The sequence below is a fragment of the Polychytrium aggregatum genome (assembly GCF_025602895.1).
Source record: "Polychytrium aggregatum strain JEL109 chromosome Unknown BJ171scaffold_1, whole genome shotgun sequence".
Lineage (NCBI taxonomy): Eukaryota > Fungi > Chytridiomycota > Chytridiomycetes > Polychytriales > Polychytrium > Polychytrium aggregatum.
Window position 1 is genome coordinate 233,800 of NW_026516203.1, and position 21,269 is coordinate 255,068.

Sequence of the window (21,269 nt, forward strand, 5' to 3'; positions counted from 1 at the left end):
ATCAGATCGCATTCTCTGTCGCCTTGGCCAGCTTCCGCCATCACTCTTCATCCGAGACCAGGCCGCACGCCGCCGCTGAGCACCTGGCCAGTCAGCAGCAACACCGATCGCCCTCAAAGATGTATGCGCGGACCGCAGATGACCCGGTTGAGCGCCGGGTCGCCAAGCTGTGGACCGAGTCGCTCTTACCAAAGTCCAAATTCGCATGTGGCGGGCCCGAGGAAGGAAGCAGCCAGTACCGCCTCCAGGTCAAGTTTTACATCGACGATGCCAGGAAGATGCCCGCGGGCAAGCTCCACTGGCATATGCAGCGGAAGCTATGGAAGTCCGCGGCCGAGAGGGGTAGGCTTGCTTTCAATCCGCTTTTTGCTTGGTCCTGCATCTTGCCACGCAAACTGGCCTGGCCTTGGACACCCAGACATCCGCTGGTGGACATTTTTGGGAGTGCATTGTGTGGGCACCACTGCCCAGGATCAGCACACCAATGGTGCCGTCTGTTTGGCAGGTTGCAAGCCAAGCCTCAAGGACCAGGAGCGATTCTGTCTGCCTCCTCTCGACTACACCCCGCCTGAGGAGCAGTACGGGTTCAAGGAGTATGCCCGCGTCCACGAGAAGACAGCGGGAGTATGTCTCAGCGGCAGTTGCTGTAGCGCACATCACATTCGCCCCACTAGATGCTGCACCGTTGCACTGCTGTCGAGATGGCCTGAGCCTGGTTGTCTGGAGGGCAATGGTCTACTCGAGCAACCCGTTACTGAGTGTTTGTCGCGGCCTCCCACAACGGCCACCGCCTTGCAATTGTTTCTGGATGCAGAGCCCCATGTACGACTACTCCAACCTGCCAAAGATCCTGAAGGACAATTCCCAGGCCAGGGCACTCGAGACCGAGCTCACCTATACATCCTCTGCTCATCCGTCTCGCCCAAGCACCACCCACACCCGGCCGCCATACAGGCGCCGAAAGATCGCCAGCAAGGGCTTGTTTGACCGCTTGGCCGTACCCCGCGCCGTGCCCCCGATCGAGCTGCCGCCCGAGATCTACCAAAAGCCCGAGCTCGGCCCAGTGTCCCAGGACCTGTTCATCCGACTGCAACAGCCCAAGAGGCCGCCGCCCTTCCAGCTTCCGCGCGAGATGTTCCAGCGGCGAGCACCTCCGCCAGCCTCCCCAAGCTTCTTCACACGCCTGGCCAGCGAGAAGCTGCACTCGTCACGCAACCTCGAAGATCCCAAGGACGAGATGGAGAAGCAACGGCGACGCTGGATCTCGGCAGCCCTCGAGGGCCGGACCGGCGTGCGCTTCAAGCCGATCGACAGTAATTTCTACAGCCGGCTTAGCGAGCCGGCCTATCCACCGCCGAGGAAGCAAAGTAACTTCCAGCGAGCGCACTGCCCTGTTCGGGAGCACCAGAAGCATCCAAAGGACTTTGGCGACGAGGGCACTTCGGAAGAAGAAGTCGACGAGGAGATCATGGAGTTTCGTAAGCAACAGACAGTCGTCGCGGCTGCCGAGCCCCCCAAGCCCCCCAAGCCCTCGGAGCCTGTTCATGTACCGGCTCCGATACAAGAGGCAGATCCGCCAATAATTGCGTCTGAGCAGCGACCGGAGCAGTCCGAGCCCTTGTCTCTGCCCGGAGTCACAGGGTTATCAGACCAGCCACAGAGCGATGTCCAAGTCGACTCGAGCGCTGGCAAGGAGCCGCACTCCGAGGTGAGCCCACCCCAAGCCGATGGCTCGGCTGTTCCTGTGCCGCCAGGCCCGAGTCCTGTCGGAGAACAGCAGGATCCGATGGGTCGACCAAATCCGCCTGCCGAAAACCAAGACCACGCCGAGCCGCCGGCCCAACAGGAGCAGCCTAAGAGCAACCCTGCCGCGACCATGGATGCAGAGTCGGTATCGACTGTGATGGAGCCTCGGCAAGTACTGGCGGGAGATCCGAGCCAAGACCAGGCCAACGCTCTGAGCAGTGTCAGCCAAGCAGTCCAATCGTCAGTCGAGATATCAGAGACCCAGGTCGTCACGCCGTCTACTGGTGCAAGCGAAACACAGACTGGAGAACGGAATCAAGACCCAGGCATGCAGGAAAGCACAAAGACCGTCGAAAGTGCCCTGTCCGATGCCAACACCGCATTGGATGAGAGCGGGAAAGTGCAGCAGTCTGAGCCAGAGTCGTCTTTGGGACCCATCGCTGAAGACACTGCTCCGAGGGAGCCAACGAGCGAGCCAACGAGCGAGCCACACGGCAACGATCGGGGTATGTATTCCCGCTCACCATCCAGACAGTTGCCATGAGAGCAGTCACAGCGAACTGACCGCCATGTTTGTCCATCTGTCCTGAATGACCAGCCGACACCACGGATGCCCCCGTTGAAGCCAAGGCCGAGGATCCACCCGTCAATGAGGTCCCAGCAGCCGGAACCGCAGAGCAGTCGGCGACCGGCGAGCAAGTCTGAATACCCGCATTTGTCTGTCCCATTGATTCCTGTCTGTCGAGCACTGCGTCGCATCCTCACTACACAACGGCACCATCCATTGCACAACGGCACTATCCATTGCACGTCACCCTACATCTGCACCAACATCCTCAGCATCATAAACAATACCATTTTTTCAGTGGATACGATCAGGTAGTGCTGCTCGAGATAGTTCTTGAGATGTAGGCGCACTCCTTGGTCCTGGAGGAGTCGTGTTCATTTATCGGGAGGATCGCTCTGCCTGCCACAGTACCAGATCAAATCACAACCAGGGGCCTGGTCATCCTCCTCATCTCCTGCACCAGGAAGGTCTGAGTCTCGCTGAGTTCGGTCCGTAGCTCCCGCTGCATCGACTCGGCATTGGCAGAGAGCTCGGCGTGTGTGGCCTTGCACTGCATCTCGCTCCTCTGGCTGACGTCATCCAGCAACTTGGTCAAGTCAGTCCGCAGAAACTCGAGCCGCTTGTCGAGAGCAGCGTCCAGCTGAGCGAGCTGCTTCCGCAGCGCCGGGAGTTCGGTGCCTTCCAGTCCCGCCAGCTTCTTGTGCCCCGCCTCGATGGCCTCGGAGAGGGTTGAATAGCACAGACTCAGATCCGCACGGCGGACATCCTCCTCGGTCTTGGCATGACTGGCGAGTTCGTCCCGAGAAGTCTCCAGTATACGGACATGCTGCTCGCGGGTCTCGGTGGCAAAGGACTTGACGAACGTTGAGAGTTGCTGCAGATTATGGTCCAAGATCTGGGCCGACTGGGCGTGCTTTTGGTCAAATGCGACGAGTTGCTGCTGCTGATGTTGTTGCTGTTGCTGATGCTGCTGTGCGAGCTCCTGGACGGTGGCCCGAGCTTCGGTTTGGAGCTGGGTGAGATCGGCCAGGTTCCGGTTGGTCTCGGAAATCTCCTGCCGCACGACACAGGACGATGCCAGGAACTGCTCCCGGTCGCTGGTCTGGGCGTCGCGGAGCTGGCTCAGCTGAGCGTCGAGCAAGCGGCAGTCGCCAGAGATTTGCTGGAGATCGGCACGCAGGTCTTGTTGCTGGGCAGACGAAAGGGCGAGTGCATTCCGCAGACCTGTATCGAGTGCTCTGGGAAAGCGAGGGTGAGCGTGGGAGTGAGGTTCGACCACAATAAGTACCTCGCCTTCTCTGCCTCCCGGCCTTTCGGCCATCCGTCAGCACACCCTGCATGGCAACATACGCTCGCAGTGTGGCCACATCCTTGGCCACGACCGAATGCATCTCCAGCAGATCTTCGACTCGCGCTGTGAGTGCCGCCGTTCGTCGCTCGTTTTCGCTTGCGGCGTGCTCCAGCTCCATCAGCCGCTCGTGGATCATCTGGATGTTGAGCAGCTCGAAGGGATTGCTCTGGCGTGACCAGGTCGGCTCAAGAGCAGTGACGACAGCATGGCTCGATAGAGAGGCGGCTGGGTCTGACGGCTGGGGTGCTGCGGCTGGGCGGGATAGCAGTTGTGCTGGTGGTGGGGCTGAGTCGGTGTTTGCATTTTCATCGACTTGCCGAGATCCTATCGGCGGGAGGGGCTCTGGAAGGGCGGGCGGGCCAGTCAATGCAAATGCCTGGGTGTGTTCCTTGCTGCCATGAGACGAATATCCGATAATGTCGCCGTGGTCTGGCCGGTAGTATGGCCCGAATGTTCTCATCGTTGCGTTGCAGCGTGGGAATCGGCGAGAGGGGCGTTTGTGTCGGTTGCCCAGGCCGCATAAAGCATTTTGGCTCACGCCGAGATTCCCAATCGAATCCAATCTGGTGCGATCTGAATCCGATTCGGCCCGATGCCAACAGCCCTGTCGCCCAACCGACTGACCTTGATCGCCAAACGAACACATTCCCACAACGATTTGTCAAAAGGAAACGATCTAGTGCTGTATTTCTTCTCATCAGAAACCCTGTCTGTCATTCTCTTTCTCACGCTGGCGGATGCAGGTGAGTTTCCCTCCCTCCATATATCGTATACGGACAAGCCCGGCTTAGTGGCGGCCATATGGACCGCCCGGATTTCGGCCGCCGTACCCATGCGCATGCGGTGCCGAGCCTGGGTTGAAGGGCGGCCGAGCAAAGCCTGGCATTCCGGCCTGCTGCTGGCGCGGTGGTGGCGGCTGATACTGCGGAAACGGCTGTTGTGGCTGCTGTTGCTGCTGAGAGTGCTGTAGCGGCTGTGGAGGCGGCGCCTGGGCAGCCTGGAAAGATCCAAATGGCGACAGCGAGGAGCCGAGGGGAGGTTGGGCGGGCTGGGCGGCCTGGAAACCCAGCGGGACATCGCCTCCAGGCTTGCCAAGCAGCGGAACTGTTCCCGGCGTGCCGGTACGCATGTTCTGGATCTGTTTCAGCCGCTCGAGAATGTCTCCGACCGACTCAGCGGAGGCTGCCAGCCCGGCGGCGGCGGCATGTGTTGTGGGTGGATTGAAGCCGGTCTGGGGCGGAGGAGGTCCAGGTCTCGCCTGGAATCCTGGCTGTCCTGGTACAGGTGGTGCACTGGCATAGACTGGTGGCTGCTGTCCTGGCTGTGGTACATAAACGCCGGGCTGTCCTGGGAGCGGTGGCCTCGGGGCATATGGATTCGACAGCTGCGGCTGCTGGGGCAGAGACACCCCGGGATAGCCAGGGCCAGATGGTTGCTGCGTCTGCTGTGTCTGCTGTGGCTGTTGCTGCTGCTGTTGCATCCCTAGCGACACCGGTACGGCTGCAGGACCTGACGAGCCACGCTGATCTTGAGCAGCACCAGGGCCGAGTATACCGGAGGCGCTCTGCAGAAGTTGCTTGAGACTTGGATTGGACAGCAGCGATGCAATGTTTGCCTGCAGATCGGGCGGGTTAGCGGGGCCGGATGTGACCGGCTGTGGTGGCAGGTTGCTGCTCGGTGCTGCGTATGGCCGAGGCTGCATGGGCACTGTCAACGGAATAGGCTGGGGCTGAAGCAGTCCACTCGGAGGCGCAGAAACCACTGGTTGCATGCTGCCTTGGCTGCCGGCTGCGGGAGCCAGAGCGCCAAGTAACTGGCTCAAGGGATTGGTACCGACTGGACTAGCACCGGAAAGACTGGCACCCAGAGGATTTGGATTGATGGGCGCGCTGACGGGATTGACGCCAAGGGGATTTGTGCTGGCTGCGCCGGGACCAAGTGGGCTTGGATTGAGCGCAGACGCATTGGCCGTGCCTGACTGGATGTGCTGCAGCATGTTCAAGGCAGCCGAGAAGGTCTGGGGGTCGATGTTCAGAGAGGCGAGCAGGCTTGGCGGTACACCGCCCAGGTTGGCTGCAGCAGGCGGCGCGGCAGTATTGGGCAGATTTGCGCCAGAACCGGGGAGCCGCGGGTGCTGACGGGCGTTGCGGTCATCTTGAAGGATACGAACGGCTGTGGGGCCGTCGATTTGCTCGTCTACGAGGGCAGACGATGGGCATTGGGGGTCGATGTGAGTCTGAGAGTGTCTGACTTTGGGGACACTAGAAACACACCGATCGTGCATAACCGGAAGCATGCAATGCGGGTCGACGAGATTAAGGCGTCCATGCCATTCCGTTTCCGAAAAGGTGTGGCAGCGACACTTACGCGAAGTAAACGAGCCGTTGTCGTGGAACAGCTGCATCGAAAACAGGCCGTTCCGCTCGTGCTGGCGCTCGAGAAGAATCACGGATCGGACGCCTTCGGCCTTCATTTGGTAGATCACGCCACGAAGCGGCAGCTTGGGGGACAAAAAGAGCGTATCCACCTTGAACCGGGCATTCTTGATGAGTCCCTCGAGCTGCCAGATAAAGTTACTAAGCGGGGTGATGGACAACACAGTCGACAGGATTAGTCAATGTAGGCAGGGACGGGATCCCATGGCGGGCGCACGTTCGCATGAGACTGGCGGGGCCCTCAAAACCAAAGCTACGGGTCTGCGAGTAAGCGGCTATCTGGAACGCACGCATACCGATCGATTTCATCCAAGACAATCACTTGGCAGTCCGGCACGTCAGGGCCGTATCGCCGAGGCAGCGGGAACTCGGAGGGGAGGGAGATACGAACGTCGCGATCGTATTTCAGGTCTCGTCGGGGTCCGCTGCCCCACCGCGGCGGAGAGGCACTGCGCCGACGAGGACGGCCGGCTCCGCCTCGAGGGCTTTTGTCCCTCCGTTCGTAGCGCAGCCGATCGTCGAGCTCCGAATCCGAGTCCTCCCGATAGACCCGTCCGCGCGGGCCAGCGTGCCGGTCGCGCTCAGGATAGTCGTGGGGGTCTCGTTCGCGACCTGGTCGGTTGTCCCGGGGCCGCTCGCGGTCGGGCCGACGCGGAGCCGGCTCTGGTCGATCGCTGCGATGATGGCGGAGGGGGCTCGGAGGGCGACGGCGCCCCTTGTCTTTGGAGAGCTTGAGATCTGCGGCAAGTATGGCAGGATAAGGGACACGGTGGTGAATGGGCAGTTGACGCAGGAACAAGAACAAGCGATCCGGAGGGGTGAGCCAGATGCGCAACGACGGGTGTTCCATGGGCATTTCAAGAGCATCGCCCGATCTGCTGCTGTCGACGGGTTGGCGGCGATGGAAAGGATGCTGGATACGCCGGAGCATAACAACAAGACAGGACGCTGTTGCGTGACGGCGATCGAGGGCGACGGTCGCTCGCTTGGCGGAATAGTACCGCCGAGGGTGGCATAAGTCGTGCCTCGGGATGGAATCGCCACCGCTCGGCGTAGAAGGCGGGCAGATCGATCGAAACCTACCTAGGCTCAGGCCGCCCACGATCCGGCCATTGGCACCGGCCATGGCAGCGCGACAGGACTCTGGGTTGTCAAACTGGATGAAGCCAAAGGAGTCTTTGATCGAGATTTCAATGATGTTGCCGTACTCGGCGAAAATCAAGGCCAGCTCGCTCTTGCTGGTGTGCTCCGAGGCCAGGTTTCCGATAAACATTCTGCAGCCGTATGGCAACGTGGAGATGACTCCGGGCGGTGCCACGAATTGGACAGTGTGGTGGGGATGGAACTGGTGCGGATCACACGTTTCGCTTGCATCGGAGGGATCGCTGCCCGGCGGCTTCGCATTGAGATGGGCATCGGTGCCGGGACGAGGACGGGGCTGGACATTGGAGACAACACTCGGCTCGCCGTGGGGAGGAGGTCGTGGTTTTGGGGCAGCGGGGGGTTCTGAGAGTCCGCCTCCTTGGCGACCTGCTGGGAGGAGGGCGCCGTTCTGGCTGCTGCTGCCGGCATGGCCGTGACTGGCAGCATAGGCTTGGCCGGGGGCATTGCCGGCGGCCCAGCCGAGCGAGGCGTCGGCGGGGCCATGGGCAAGAGTGCCGACAGCAGAGGGCGTTTGCATCAGCAACGGCAGAATGTACCCGCTCGACACTTCTTCCTCATACTCTTCTGGCTCATACACATCGGACGGATCCAGATGGGAGTCGCGAGCTGGACCTGGACCTGGACCTGAACCTGGACCTGGAGCGAAGTGGATGGGTGGAAGCAGATGATCGGGGCCGCTTTGCCGATCGCCAGCCGTGGGGATTGGCTGGACGAGCGACCCCGAAACCTCAGCGAGCAGTGCCGCAGAACTGGCTGGAATCATGCGCGGCTCCGGCCCAAGCAGGGAATCGGAAGAGACTGGAGGAAGGTCCATTGGTGAGTAGCAGAAGGAGAATGGAGGACGGCGATCTGTGCGGGCGGGATGTTTGAGGAAAGACTAAGGGATGGGCAGCCCGATAGACAAGCGAGCAGAGAAGGGGAGGGAGGGGACAGAGACAGCTGGCAGCGTGCTCTGGTCGGCGAGACAGGCGTGTATTGCGTGAAGTGCAATGGAGATGGATAGGTTGGCCCCAGCGATGTGTATTGCGGGAGCAGCAAGCGACGCGAATGGGGGTTTGCAGTCAAGACGGGAAAGACAGCGCCGAGCAAGATCGAGCTGGATGGATGGGTGGATGGATGGATGAGTGGATGGACGAGTGGATGGATGGATGGATGGATGGAGGGAAAGGAGGAGAACGGGACAAGACGGATCGAACGGCGACACAGCCAGGACCGAGGAGCGAGAGCGGCCGAGAGCAGCCGAGAGCGCGTGGCGAGAGAGAGCCGAGGAGAAGAAGCGTGCGAGTCACGTCGGTCCACATGACATGCATGTGACAGTGCGCCACGGCTGGTGATTGGCGGCAACTGGGAACTCGGGTGGCACAAGTGAAGAGCAACAGACAGCAAAGAAGTAAAGACAGCGAAGAGAGTAAAAGACAGCGAAGAAAGCAGCTCAGCGAAGATAGCAACTCAGCGGTGTGATCCTGCTGGCTTCCAGCTTCCCGTCTTTGTTGGCAATCGAAGCTTTTGGATGCATTTGGGCAGCGACCGGGGTGGGCATTGCCGGCTGCACTTGCCAGCGCCTTGCTGCACCAGCCCCGTGCCACACCGCCCCGCACTCGCCTCATCATGCGAGCAAATCCGCCATCGTCCTCGATGCTGGGTGGATACTCGACCCCACCATCGCCATGAGACATGGCCGTTTCGCATGGATCGAGGGCCGCATGATCAGAGGTGTGGTGGAAAACACTCCTTGCGCGGCCTGCGGGATCAGCCTCCCGCACAGCCGTCGCTTGGGCACAAGCTTCTGGCTGCGCGACCGCCGGGATCGGCGACCGGGATGCGCTTCCTGCCTGGCAGGACGGGCCTTGCTGGCTGCTTGGCCCATGCCGCAGGATGGTGGGCTCAACAGGTGGGTTCAACAGGTTGCGCTGGCCCGACCAAGACCGAGACATGTCCCACAGTGCCAAACCACTTCGGACATGTCTTTCATGGTCCTGCATGGCGCCGAACATGTCCAACGTCTCTCGGTCTTGCGCCGGCCGACTTTACATTTTACAGCAACCTGATGTTCGCACACCGATTTGTACAGTGTGCTAAACTAACAATGGGACAAACACGGCGTAGTCGATCATATCACACACCCGGTCGAGTGCATGGAGTTCGAATGCCGATCAAAGTCGTCTGTTCACACAAGCCATGCAACCCACACTGCCCACACTGCCCACGCAAGTCATCCGGGCGTGAAGGTGTCCCCATTTCAAAGATGTTCGCTGTAACCGCCTGCTGATCCTCCAGCAGCTCAGCCGGGCAGCTGACGCCGTCCCCCATGGCTGCTCTGCTTGTCGTCGAACGACCTGCTCGGCTGTCGCTGTCGATCGCTGTGTGGGACACTCGACCAAAGCAGTGTCTTGCGCAACCACTCCTTTGAATCTTGCCCCCCCCCTTCCTTCATGTCGCTGCGCTTGCATTCCCACTTCCCATTCGTGCTCCTTGCTCTCGGGCGGCTGCTTACCAGCCCACCCGGCCCCGTCCAATCGCCGCCGGCTGCGTCGCCCATCGTCCGTCCAATCGCACCATCGGCCTTCAAGGGCCACCCCCGGCGCCAAGGCTCCCCAGCCAGAGATCCAGCCCCGCGCTGGCCCTTCAAAAGCCGTCGGTCGCCCGCGGTTCCTGCGGTCCTGCGTTTCCTGCTCGTCTTCCACTTCATCTCCCCAGCACCTCGTATTCCTCCTCCTCCCCGCAGCCATGTGCCAAACCACCGCCAATCTTGCCTCGGCCAAGCGCGAGGTTCTCCCCGGCAATGTGACTCCCGTTCACTATGCCATCAACATCACCCCCAACCTCGGCGGCGACTTTGTCTTTGCTGGATCCGTTGCCATCAAGTACGTACTTGTGCAAGGGCAACGGCGTCAGATCCCCGCACGATCGAATGCCCGGTGCTGCAGATGCGGTTGCCTCGGGATGCTGCCGGTGTTGCTGGTGCCGCCTGGGTCACTAATCATGCTTTTCTGCTCGACAGGGTCAAGGTCAACGAAGCCACCACCTCCATCGTCACCAACGCCAACGAGCTCGACGTCAAGACCGCCAAGGTCACCGTGGACGGCGTCAGGTCAGTCCCCAGCAAACATGCCTGATGCGAAAGCAGCACTGCGTTTGCGCCTGCATTGGCGGATCACTTCTGTTCCGTCGTGGCCGTCGATCGCGATATGGCTGACATTCAATCTCCTGTTCCATTTGCCAGCCAAGAGGCCACCAGCATCACTTATGAGAAGGAGCTCGAGCGAGTTACCTTTACCTTTGCCGATGCCCTCGCTGCCGGCTCCGAGGCCACCCTGGAGCTCGCCTTCACCGGTGTCCACAACGATAAGCTCGCTGGTTTCTACCGCAGTGCCTACACCGGCGCCGATGGCAGCAAAAAGTGAGTCTTCCTGGCCGGTGGTATCCGCAACTTCTCTGTCTCCGATCGCTGTCGCTCCGCCGGAGTGTTTGTGCGCACTCGCCCTGGCGCTCTTGATCCGTGCTAATTCTTGCCGGCTCCCCCCCCTCCTCGAATCCTGCAGGCATCTCGTCGTCACCCAGTTCGAGGCCACCGATGCCCGCCGGTGCTTCCCTTGCTGGGACGAGCCCAACGTCAAGGCCACCTTCGACGTCATCCTCAACGTCGATCTCGCCCTCGTTGCCCTCTCCAACATGAATGTCATCGAGGAGAAGCACATCCAGGTTGATGGACGTGAGCTCAAGGCTGTCCACTTTGCCACCACTCCCATCGTCAGCACCTACGTAAGTTGAGTGCGGCTCCCAGCTCTATTTCTGTTTCTCTTTCTATTGCTGTGCGGCGGGGAGGGGTGCCCAAGGCGCACGGCCCGAGATGCAGAGCCTTGATCTCCCGTCTCTCCCGGATGGCGCCATCAGTTTGGCTGGCGGCAGAAACGGCAGCTGAAAACGTGGTCGTCGGCACCGCTGTCTCTCCTGTGTCTGTCCATTGTGCTCGAGCGTTGGAGCCATTCTCACCTCGAGCTTGTTCCTGTTGTGTGGATTCATGCTCTCTGACACACCTGCGTACCGCCCTTGGTCTGCGTCCTCCAGCTCGTCGCTTTCGCCGTCGGTGACTTTGAGTTCATCGAGACCACCTCATACCCCAAGAAGCCCGAGGGCGCCAAACCCATCACCGTCCGTGTCTACACTCTGCCTGGCGAGGTTGAGCGCGGCCGCTTCGCCCTTGGCGTTGCTGCCCGCACTCTTGAGTACTTCTCCGAGGTAAGCAGCCCTAACTGCACCCGTTAAGCACTCTGTCTCTGTCTCTGTCTCTGTCTCTGTCTCTGTCTCTGTCTCTGTCTCTGTCTCTGTCTCTGTCTCTGTCTCTGTCTCTGTCTCTGCATGGCCAACTAACGCTTCCGATGCTCGAATTCCGCCAGTACTTCAACGCCCCCTACCCTCTTCCCAAGGTATGTGCGTTCCCACCTCCCATCCGCTGCTTCTGCTCCAGGCTCCGTGGATCGGCTCAGATCAATCTGTCCCAGTACCAATCCTGGTTCTAACTAAACCCTAATCGCGCCTGACAGATGGACATGATCGCCATTCCCGACTTTGGCGCCGGTGCCATGGAGAACTGGGGTCTGGTCACCTACAGAACCGTTGCCCTCCTCTTTGACGAGAAGAACTCCTCTGTCCGCGCCAAGCAGCAGATTGCCTACGTCGTCGGCCACGAGCTTGCCCGTAAGTAGTCTCTCCAGCCAGCTAGCTCTATCTGCTTCCGACTCGCTGCTTCAGAGACCGTGTCACTGATCTTGCTTCATCTTCTGCACCGCGCTGCTATCACTTCCCCGCCCCGTACCACATTTCCAAAAGACCAATGGTTCGGCAACCTGGTCACCATGGACTGGTGGAGCGATCTCTGGCTTAACGAAGGCTTTGCCACCTTTGTTGGCTGGATGGCTGTCGACAACCTCTTCCCCGAGTGGGATGTCTGGACCCAGTTCCTCGGCGACTTCACTGCCGCCCAGAACCTGGACGGACTCCGCTCCTCTCACCCCATCGAGGTCGAGGTCCAAAAGGCCCACGAGATCAACCAGATCTTCGATGCCATCTCGTACCTCAAGGGTGGATCGGTCATTCGCATGATCAGGTGCGTGCCGGCCCGATGGACTGCCCCAAGCTGCTCTCGCTGGGCCTCTGGGCTCTCGTTGAATGCGAATCTTGAGCTCCCGCACATCCGTGAATGCCATACTGTGTGCTTTGGGATCCAGCAAGCACTGACACTCTCCTGTTTCCATGGTGGATACACTCGCCTTTCATGACCACCAGCTCGTACCTGGGCAAGGAGACCTTCATGAACGGCGTCCGCAGCTACCTGCAGGAGTTCAAGTTCCGCAACGCCAGCACCGTCGATCTGTGGAGACACCTCGGTCTTGCTTCTGGCAAGGATGTCGAGGGTCTCATGTACGTCTGGACCCGCAAGATCGGCTTCCCTATCGTCACGGTCGAGTCCGAGGTCTTTGATGCCGAGAAGAACGAGCTCACCATCACCCTCCGCCAGAACCGCTTCCTGTCCTCGGGCGACGTCAAGGACGAGGAAGACGAGACCCTCTGGACCATCCCGCTCCTGATCATCTCGCACCTGTCCTCGCACCCCTCGGATCACATCCTCACCGACCGCCACACCACCGTCACCATCCCTTACACCCAAGCCGAGGGCTCGTGGTGGAAGCTGAACAGCGGATCCACCGGCTTCTACCGCACAAGCTTCCAGGAGTCGCAGATCAAGGCCTTGGCCCACGCCATCTCCACCAACATCAACGCCTTCTCGACCACCGACCGTGTCGGCGTCGTCAACGATGCCTTTGCCCTTGCCAAGGCCGGTTATGCCAGCACCACCGTCGCTCTTGAGGTCCTGACCGGCTATGACGCCGAGCAGAACTTTGTGTAAGTGGAGCCGCATGTCGAGCGCGCACCACCCATCCCCCCCATGGCTTGGCGGGGATGAATGTGTGTTGGTTTATCGACAGATTCTGTCGTAGCCAGCCGATCGTGACGAAACAAAGCAAAAGCAGAGGCAAAGCGAGCATGTGCATCGGACGAGACCGCTGACCATATCCTGCTCCTCCCCATCCTGCGACGCTCCGGTCGATTGCTCCCTCAGCGTCCTCGACGAGATCCACACCCACCTTGCCGGCCTGCGAAACGCTTTCTACCTCCAGCCCGAGGATGTTGTCGATGGCCTCAAGGCTCTGCAGCGCAGCATCTTCTCTCGCAAGGCCGCCCAAGTCGGTCTGGACTACCCCGCCAGCGAGGACCATCTCGATACCATGAAGCGCAGCCTGGTTGTTGGCGCTGCCGCCCGTGCGGACGATGCTGTCGTCATCGCCGATCTCAAGGAGCGCTTTGCCCGCTTCATTGCCGGCGACGAGTCGGCCCTGCACCCCAACCTCCGTGGCACCGCCTACGCCGTTGTCCTCTCCAACTCCACCCAGCCCGAGGCCGACCTCGAGGCCATCCTCAACATCTACAAGACCGCCCCCGCCCAGGACCAGCGCCTGGTTGCTCTTGGCGCCATCGGCCATGTTCCCAAGTTTGAGCTGGTCGACCGCGTCCTTGAGCTCACCCTGGACCAGAACCTGGTGCGCTCGCAGGATCTGCACTACCCCATCATCTCGCTCTGCAGCGGCCCACTCAAGAAGCAAGTCCTCCCGTACGTCTGGGACTGGATCGTCAAGAACTGGACCACCCTGCACGAGCGCCTGAGCGCCACCATGTCGCTGATGGGCCACGTCCTTGCCGCCCCCGTCGGCGCCCAGATCGGCGACGAGGTTGTCAAGCGCGTCGAGGACTGGGCCAGCGGCGCTGGTCTTCCCGAGGAGGAGCGCAGCCTGCGTGTCGAGCAGGTCAAGGCTGCCTCTATGAAGCTCAACCAGACCCTGGAGCACGTCCGCAGCAAGACCAAGTGGGTCGAGCGGGACGCCGAGAGCGTCACGGCCTGGGTCAAGCTCCACGTCAAGGCCTAAACACCTTGCTGGGCTCACCTTTCTCCTCAACCTCCAGCCGTTCTCCTCAACCTCCCACCGATTCCAACTCCTTCCTCTCCGCTCCAGGAACAAAAGCTCTAGTTTTTCCCGACTGACAAATGCGCACGTTTGTGTGTGGACGCATCGCTGATCCTGCGCAGAGAAGCGAAGCGGCAGGATCTCCAGATCCACCCCGGCTGTAGTTCCCGAATACATTCACCCAGTTAGTTGTCTCTGGATCGGCTCTCCTCCGGCCTTGTGGTGCACCAAACCATAGTGCACGGTCCATGGGAGCAAAAGCGAGACAGCTATCGACAGTGCAGTACAGCATGGGTCGTCTATATACATGGTGAGGAGGACGCACAGTCGCGGCAGGAACAACACAACACAACATAACGGGGGTCGCATCGGTTGTGGGAGGAGGGGGGCTGGTCATGACTTGGGTCATGACTTGGATCGGATAACGTCAAACTGGCTCAAGAAGATCGGATCGAGCTCCTGGATATTGACGGTGCATCCCTGTACAATGAACTGAGAGAGACCCAGGTCGGCTGCAACTTGATTCCACAGGTCCTGGGGCACCCACGGCCCCATCGCCAGGTCCCAGACCGAGTAGATCAGCGACCGGTAGCGCCTCACGGCCTCGCGCGCAATCTCGCGGCTGCGGACCCGCGGCGAGATCCGGATCATGCTCTTGCGGAAGATGTCCTTGAAGAACTTTGACGGGTGCTCGGTGAACTGGGGCCGGGGCTGGTGGCTGTACTGGTCGTTTCGGATCCATTTCATGATCAACGGCTCGATCGGCTGGGCCGGGTTGAGCCGGTACGAAATGATATTGATCTGATAGATGGATAGTAGATGGGTGGATGGATAGTGGATGGGTGGAGGATGGAGACACACACAGTCAGGCTGGAGAATCCGCTGTATCACCCATGCAACCAAAGCCGCATTTCCTAATCGCTCTGTTCGCCCATTCATCTGTCGGTGTGCCGTCATCGAACCAGTCCCCACCATTCGGCATATCGGTATAAAGTTGTTCAGCAAAAAGGACTTGTCGTGGCAGTGGTCTCGCTCCAGGGTGTAGATCATGCCAACGAGATGTCGGAAGATTTCGTTGGTCGAAAGACAGGTCCCGATTGCGATCGATGTCTGGCTGTTAGAGTGCTCGTCTCGCCAGAGCTCTGTCAGCCATCGTGGCAAATGGCGTGAGCAACAACACAGTTTGGAAAAGTCCGGATGCATACGGGCAAGTCGCCGGACGAAAATGTACACATGGAGGACGGGTTAGTTGGGCCGGAGCGATGCTTGAGAGCATCGATGTGCCAATGCGACAGCCGTGGAGCACAGCGAGGGCAGCATCCAGGGTCAACATAACATACCCTCGATGGCGGCCGGATAGTTGACGAGCATCATGGTGCCGTAGAACATGGTGTTCCAGTGGATGATCTCGAGCGAAAGCCGGCCAAGGATGTTTCTCTTGTTGTCGTCGAGGACATTGTCCAGGTTGGTCATCCAGCCGGGCAGGCTGGCATACCAGTTGGATAGGGTCGTGAGCGTCAGGCTCTGCCACAGGCGATATTCTTCGATCCGGGCCGTTTCCAGTTCGTATGTTTCGGCGTTGAACTCGGGCAGGCCGTTGTTGAAGAGCGAGAGGTACTGTATGGCCTGCTGCTGGATCTGGACAAACTTGAGCAGATCGATGGCGTACGTGGGTATATATGGATCGACAGCAAACGGCGCCGCTGGCACAGTAGTCAAGTCCATAGAGTCCGACAGATTCGTCCAGAGGTACTCGTTTGTCGGCGGCGAATGCACGGTCAGGTGCGTCGGCTCCGACTCGGGCGATTGGTATGCCATGATGTGGCTGGCTACCAGGTAGTTGAGATACACGCACTGGTACCAGGCACGACGGGCATGCTCGGCCTCAAGCCAGGTCTTGCCGACATACCACGACGGACGATCTATCTTGAGGAACTGAGCTGCGTGTATGGCCATTTTGATGAAGCGACAGAGAAGCTTGACTGCGGATGTGAAGTGGGTAAGGGGGGGGAGCGATGGTGGGATGAGCACAACGACAACCGATGGGCTGCAGAAATTCGGAATGCAGTTCGGCAATAGCAGCCTCATGCGAACACGCAAGCAGAAGGGCCGTCACACTTACAGTCGCCCATATCTGGAAACAGAGGAGCGAGTGCACATCGAGTTTGGTGCAAAAGAGTCAGTACCGGTGTGCAGGCCGGGCGAGAGGAACATCGGTTGAGATGGCTGCTTCACTTACAAAAAGCCTGCCGACCGACCAGAAGCAGAGACTGGACCAGTTCCAGCGTTGGTGTTTCGATGGCCTCCATGGTCAACTCCCGGGCTTTGGCAAAAAGCGGCATAATAAAGGACAGGGGAGCGCTGCCTTGGCGCTTCATCCAGAGTCCAGCGGTGAGAAGCGTGAACTTGAGGTGCTCTGGCTGGTAGCCCCAGCTAGCCCGGAGGTAGGGCTCGTATAAAAGACCCATGGAAACATACGTTCCGACACCGCACTGCACATGCAATGCACATGCGATCACATGCGATGCCCATCGGCAAGCAGGTGTGGGTCAGCAATGCCGGTTGGGGGAAGATCAGGTAGTATGAGACGTTTGGTTGTGGATGGGGCGAGAATGGTGCCAGACTTCCGATCGTGGGACAGACAAGGATATGAGATCAGTTCGATGCAGCATGTCATGCAGTCGAGCGAACTCCCACGAGCTTCTGCGCAGCGTCATTGGCCTAGACACAGCAGGGCAGGATGCACACGAGCCTCAGATATCGAGCCGAGCCGTCGCGCTTCCAAGACACACGACCGGCCGGGAGCCCACCTTGAAAAAGTGCCGCAGTGCATCGTGCACAAGCTCGTCCGAGACAGCAAACTGATTGGTTCCGGGCAGCCATGCTGGCCACTTGGTGTCGGGATGCGCCTGCAGCGCCAGAACAGGCTCCACGGGGCTGCTAAAGTCGCTCGGGAGTGACGAGGATTGGGAAGGCGTGGCTCTGGCGCTGCCGCCGTCGCTGCACATGCTCGCCGAATCGAAGCCGGTGGTGTCGACGGCAGACTCTAGGAATCCGCTCTGGAGGGCACCTTCGTTCTTCATTTCAAAGAGATCCAGCATCATCTCGACAAACTCCCAGGTCGCCAGCTTCTTGGCCTCTGCTGGGGCGCACCGGCCTCGAAGGACGATCATCTTGGCCATGGTCGAGGCCGGAATCCAGATGCGCCAGAACGGCGACGACGGCGTGGTCGCTGACTTGGCATTTGTGGACAGGTCCGTGGATGAGTTTGCATCCGACGACGGGCTGGAGCGCAGGTCGCCAGAGCACCCGTCCTGGTGGGCCGGCTCGGACTGTTCACGAGATGATTTCAGGGTCAGGGTCGTCGAGGCGCCCTTCTGCCCAATGGCAAGTCCAATCGAGTGCAGCCGCTGGAGGGCACCGGACGAGAAGCGGACCGGGGCAGTGTTGTAGAGCGAGAGCAGATTGTCGAGGAGAGTCTCGATGAAATCTGCATATGTGTCGTAGACATCCTTGAGGGAGTCGAGGCGCTCCTTCTGATGGGCGATCAAGTTGATGCGGTGTGGGGCAACCCGCTTTGTGTTGCCCTTTTGCATGATGGTTCGCTGTCGTGAGCGGGCCGAAGAAGGATCGGCATCCAAGGCCGCGCAGGCCGGGGGAGACGTCAGCACAGGATGGGCGGGAGAAATGGTGACGGCTCCAGGTGCTCCTGGACAGGCAAGTGGGCTGTGGGATCAGTTGAGAATAAAGCTGCTGCAGAGAGTAGCTGGGCCCGATAACACTGAGCTGGCGAGCAAGCCTGCGGGGTCAGGAGGTGGGCGAGATGGGGACGGGAACAGGGCAGGCAGATGCGATCAGGGCGGAGGACGGATAACCAAGCGGGGCTGGGCCAGAGGCGGAACAATTGTGCGAAAGGGGAGGGGTTGCGGAGGGCTTGGCGAGGGTTGTGTCCTCGCTGGTGGGATCAGCGCGCCGTTGGCGTCGTCCCGTGACGCCGGGCCTTGTCTCGGTGGCCACGTGGGAATGCTCGCATCCATCACCCGCGATGGGTACTCCAGCCAAGACCGATGTGACAACAGCGGCTGGCGCCGACACCGATCCAACCCCATCTCACGGTGGTGGATGTTGCTCGCTCGTCACGGCCTCACATACCCTCGTGCAAGAACTGTATTGCATCAGGGACATTTGAAACAAGGCATCCCTCGTCCTTGCAGTCGTCTGCTACAGCCGACCAACCGATACCTGATACGGAAGCGCCGGCTGGGTGGTGCGCATCCGCTGCCGCGCCAGCAGATAGAAGTGAAAGGCAATGGCAAGCACGGGCTCGATGAGCGAGACCAGGAAGACTTGAGTGGGCACAAACGTCCGCTGCGAGTCCAGGAAACCGGGTGTCGCAATCACCACCAGAGACCAGTCACTGCATCCGAGTTCGTTCAGATCGTGTCGGCAGACATGCCAGCGCCGCCCGTTCAATGGATGGAGAGCATGTTTTCGAGCCAAGAGAGATCCCGCTGCGCGTGAGCACCACTGCAATGCAAGCAGCCCGGCAGCCGTCTCGATTGATCATGTGCGATCGATCATGTGTGCAAATGATGCTCACCGGTCAACAAAGCTTATTGGCGTTGTGTACAGCAGATCGGCAGGCAGGTTGTCGGGCGAGAGGGTGCTGAGATATGTGAAATTATCAAACTTTGGATTCTCGTTGCTGGGATTGTAATGGCCGAGATACTGCTGCCCTGTCGGCGAGCTCGTATCAAAGAGGAGCACCACAGACTTGGATGGGAGCGTGAGGCTGGAGGCCCCCAGATAAACGACGCTGCCCACAGAAGGAATCCATCTGTAAGCAAGCTGACATCGTATACTCGGCAACCCCACTTGACACACAGCCGACTCAATCTTGCTGTAGCCCAATCGCGATACAGGAGCCCGACTGTATCGATGCCGGGTGCAGTGGCCAGTTGCTGCCACCAGTTCCGCACGGACAGCAGCATAAATGGGGTGCGGCATCACAGCAAGTGGCCTGACTCTCACCGGTCGATTCTGGTGACACCCGCTATCAACGCCCACAACGACTGGGGCTGATTCGCAACCACAGGCACCACCGTATTGTTGACCCGGAAGAGCGGGACAAACACCAAGATACCGTATTCCGTCCGGCTCGGCACTTGCACAAGCTCGAGACGGGCTGTGACAGTCAGTCGGCCCGTTCGAGCAGCCTTGTCGATTGCATCCCGCCTCGATGGCTCAGAATAGAGATCGAAACCAATCGCTGGTCGGTTTGCTTCGACAGGCTCCTCGTACTATGAACCAGAGTTTGAGTCCAGCAAGAATGGTCAGGAGTGCCTGCGACGGCGATATCACACACTGCACACCGCAAGCCCAGACGCAATCGAAAATGGGTTCAGTCCGAGAGCATACCTGCACCGGCACATAGGCAGGGTGGCGATTTGCCGGAATCAAGGTGCCATTCGGGGTCATTTCCGTAAATGTGTAGTTGGGGCTGTAGTTGGCCCGGCCCTCGTTTTCCCAGAACTGGCGCTGCTCATCGCCGACGACGTAGGGACAGAAGGCGATACCCTGGAGAAAATCGTTGGCCCAGAACGATGTATGCGTGGCAACCCGGAACCTGACTCGACCAAGTGTGTTGTTCTCGGCAACGAAATAGTTGGCCATCATCTAAACCCCGTCAGAGAGCAAGACCGCAACAGTCAATATGATCGAGGAGACGACAGCAATGGCTCCGGACACAACAACATTCATGAAGGTCGTTGAGGCCAAGGCGACTTGAGCAATCGCGTTACTTGCTGATTGGTTGTTGGCGCATCTCGCTGACGGGGATTCTCTCCACCCCACCAAACCATGCTGCGAATCCCCCACAAATGTAGCTCAAGCACCAACAGCACCCGCCAGTCACCTTGGTGTAGAATGTTGAAGTGTTAATTTCGGCTTTCACTTGTGCATTGGAGATCGAGTGGTGCGCATGTGGGCGACCGCGGAACACAAACCGGTCGGATGGGCCGTCAGTCATGCTGATTTGGATCCACATTACCGTCGATTCGCCCACCCCTCCCCAATCGATCGTCAGTAGCGGCTTACACGCGGTGGCGACATTTGCAGCTGTTTCCTGGAACTGGATGGTTGCGATGGAAATCTCGTCTTGGCTGGCAATGTGCCATTTGTAGAACGCCACGGGGATAGACACGCACACGCTGACCACCAGCGAGACCGTCGAGAAGTTGTCCAGGATGTATTGGAAGCAGCGCTTGAAGAAGGATGGGAGCGGTCGCTGTCGCGTCGGGAGCCCCTGAGGAGATCGAGCGGCATAGAAGGTATCGAGCGAATCGCTCTTGTTGATGGACTCACTGCTGCTATGGGTGTAGAGGCCCTCGTAATCATATGGTTCCAGTCGGGTGGTGAACAGCGACTCGATCCTGTTGTTGTCTGAGCGAGTTGTCCGTCGCACGCTGTTGAGGCTCTCTGTGTACAAGACGCAAGGCCGCGAGGGCACCTCTCCTTCTGAGGGGTAAGACCGCTCCTCCATTTTGGGCGGTTCGCCGTGGGCGTTTGCCGTCGACGTCGGCGCACCGTAGTGGTGACGGTGGCTCGCAAGTGCGGCGGTGGATATGCACCGATGCAATCGGGGAACCGCTTGCAGATGCACTCGCAGCCACGGGAGGTTGTATCAGGACCAGATAGGCCACGAGGAGCTGGATAGGAGAGAGTATGGATCCTGAACGGGACGTATCTGTGAAAGCCTGCACGGAGATGGGCACCAGCGTTGTGTGCTCCTTGATCCAGACGACAATCCACGGCCCTTCAGGCTTGGAGAGCGTGGGAATCACCCACCCAGACCTGTGGCGGTCCGGACAGGATCTCCCTCGTACGATTCCGCCGGGCTCTTCCAGGAGAATTATGGTATCAAATCATCCAGAGCGTATGCGGGCCCACTGCTTCAGCAGACGCATGGGCGGTCGGGGGCAAGT

At 59.6% G+C, this 21,269-nt stretch overlaps 3 protein-coding genes across 3 annotated transcripts; 1 reads left to right on the forward strand and 2 right to left on the reverse strand.

The window, feature by feature from the left end:
* Window positions 1-4,325: 4,325 nt before the first annotated feature.
* On the reverse strand, window positions 4,326-8,414 carry BJ171DRAFT_484450 (uncharacterized protein). Its single transcript, XM_053108990.1, has 4 exons — window positions 7,184-8,414; window positions 6,397-6,838; window positions 6,033-6,241; window positions 4,326-5,861 (listed from the first exon to the last, which is right to left on the reverse strand). Exons 1-4 carry the CDS (start codon window positions 8,076-8,078, stop codon window positions 4,453-4,455), a joined length of 2,955 nt encoding a protein of 984 aa, XP_052971652.1. The 5' UTR covers window positions 8,079-8,414; the 3' UTR covers window positions 4,326-4,452.
* Window positions 8,415-9,812: 1,398 nt separating this feature from the next.
* BJ171DRAFT_3328 (peptidase family M1-domain-containing protein) lies at window positions 9,813-14,545 on the forward strand. The gene is made up of 10 exons (XM_053107139.1): window positions 9,813-10,128; window positions 10,266-10,355; window positions 10,488-10,664; window positions 10,807-11,026; window positions 11,333-11,503; window positions 11,662-11,691; window positions 11,809-11,962; window positions 12,095-12,371; window positions 12,551-13,168; window positions 13,386-14,545. Exons 1-10 carry the CDS (start codon window positions 9,992-9,994, stop codon window positions 14,245-14,247), a joined length of 2,736 nt encoding a protein of 911 aa, XP_052971653.1. The 5' UTR covers window positions 9,813-9,991; the 3' UTR covers window positions 14,248-14,545.
* BJ171DRAFT_594615 (chase domain-containing protein) lies at window positions 14,494-20,827 on the reverse strand (the record flags this gene model as incomplete). The annotated part of the gene is made up of 14 exons (XM_053114534.1): window positions 14,494-15,087; window positions 15,259-15,428; window positions 15,627-16,268; window positions 16,409-16,420; window positions 16,526-16,778; window positions 16,978-17,007; window positions 17,097-17,995; window positions 18,439-18,451; window positions 18,529-18,703; window positions 18,887-19,102; window positions 19,318-19,586; window positions 19,705-19,962; window positions 20,201-20,238; window positions 20,383-20,827. The coding sequence occupies 14 exons, from the start codon at window positions 20,825-20,827 to the stop codon at window positions 14,692-14,694; spliced, it is 3,816 nt and encodes a 1,271-aa protein (XP_052971654.1). The 3' UTR covers window positions 14,494-14,691.
* Window positions 20,828-21,269: the final 442 nt, after the last annotated feature.

What these genes read in the sequence shown, in the direction of transcription:
- BJ171DRAFT_484450 (XM_053108990.1), bottom strand. Translation starts at nt 8,078, where the DNA reads ATGGACCTTCCTCCAGTCTCTTCCGATTCCCTGCTTGGGCCGGAGCCG. An exon ending in GTCTTGGATGAAATCGATCG is followed by an intron (nt 6,242 to 6,396) that starts GTATGCGTGCGT and finishes CACCCCGCTTAG; the next exon opens with TAACTTTATCTGGCAGCTCG. An exon ending in CAACGGCTCGTTTACTTCGC is followed by an intron (nt 5,862 to 6,032) that starts GTAAGTGTCGCT and finishes CTGCCCTCGTAG; the next exon opens with ACGAGCAAATCGACGGCCCC.
- BJ171DRAFT_3328 (XM_053107139.1), top strand. Translation starts at nt 9,992, where the DNA reads ATGTGCCAAACCACCGCCAATCTTGCCTCGGCCAAGCGCGAGGTTCTC. An exon ending in CTCTTGAGTACTTCTCCGAG is followed by an intron (nt 11,504 to 11,661) that starts GTAAGCAGCCCT and finishes GAATTCCGCCAG; the next exon opens with TACTTCAACGCCCCCTACCC. An exon ending in GACGCCGAGCAGAACTTTGT is followed by an intron (nt 13,169 to 13,385) that starts GTAAGTGGAGCC and finishes TTGCTCCCTCAG; the next exon opens with CGTCCTCGACGAGATCCACA.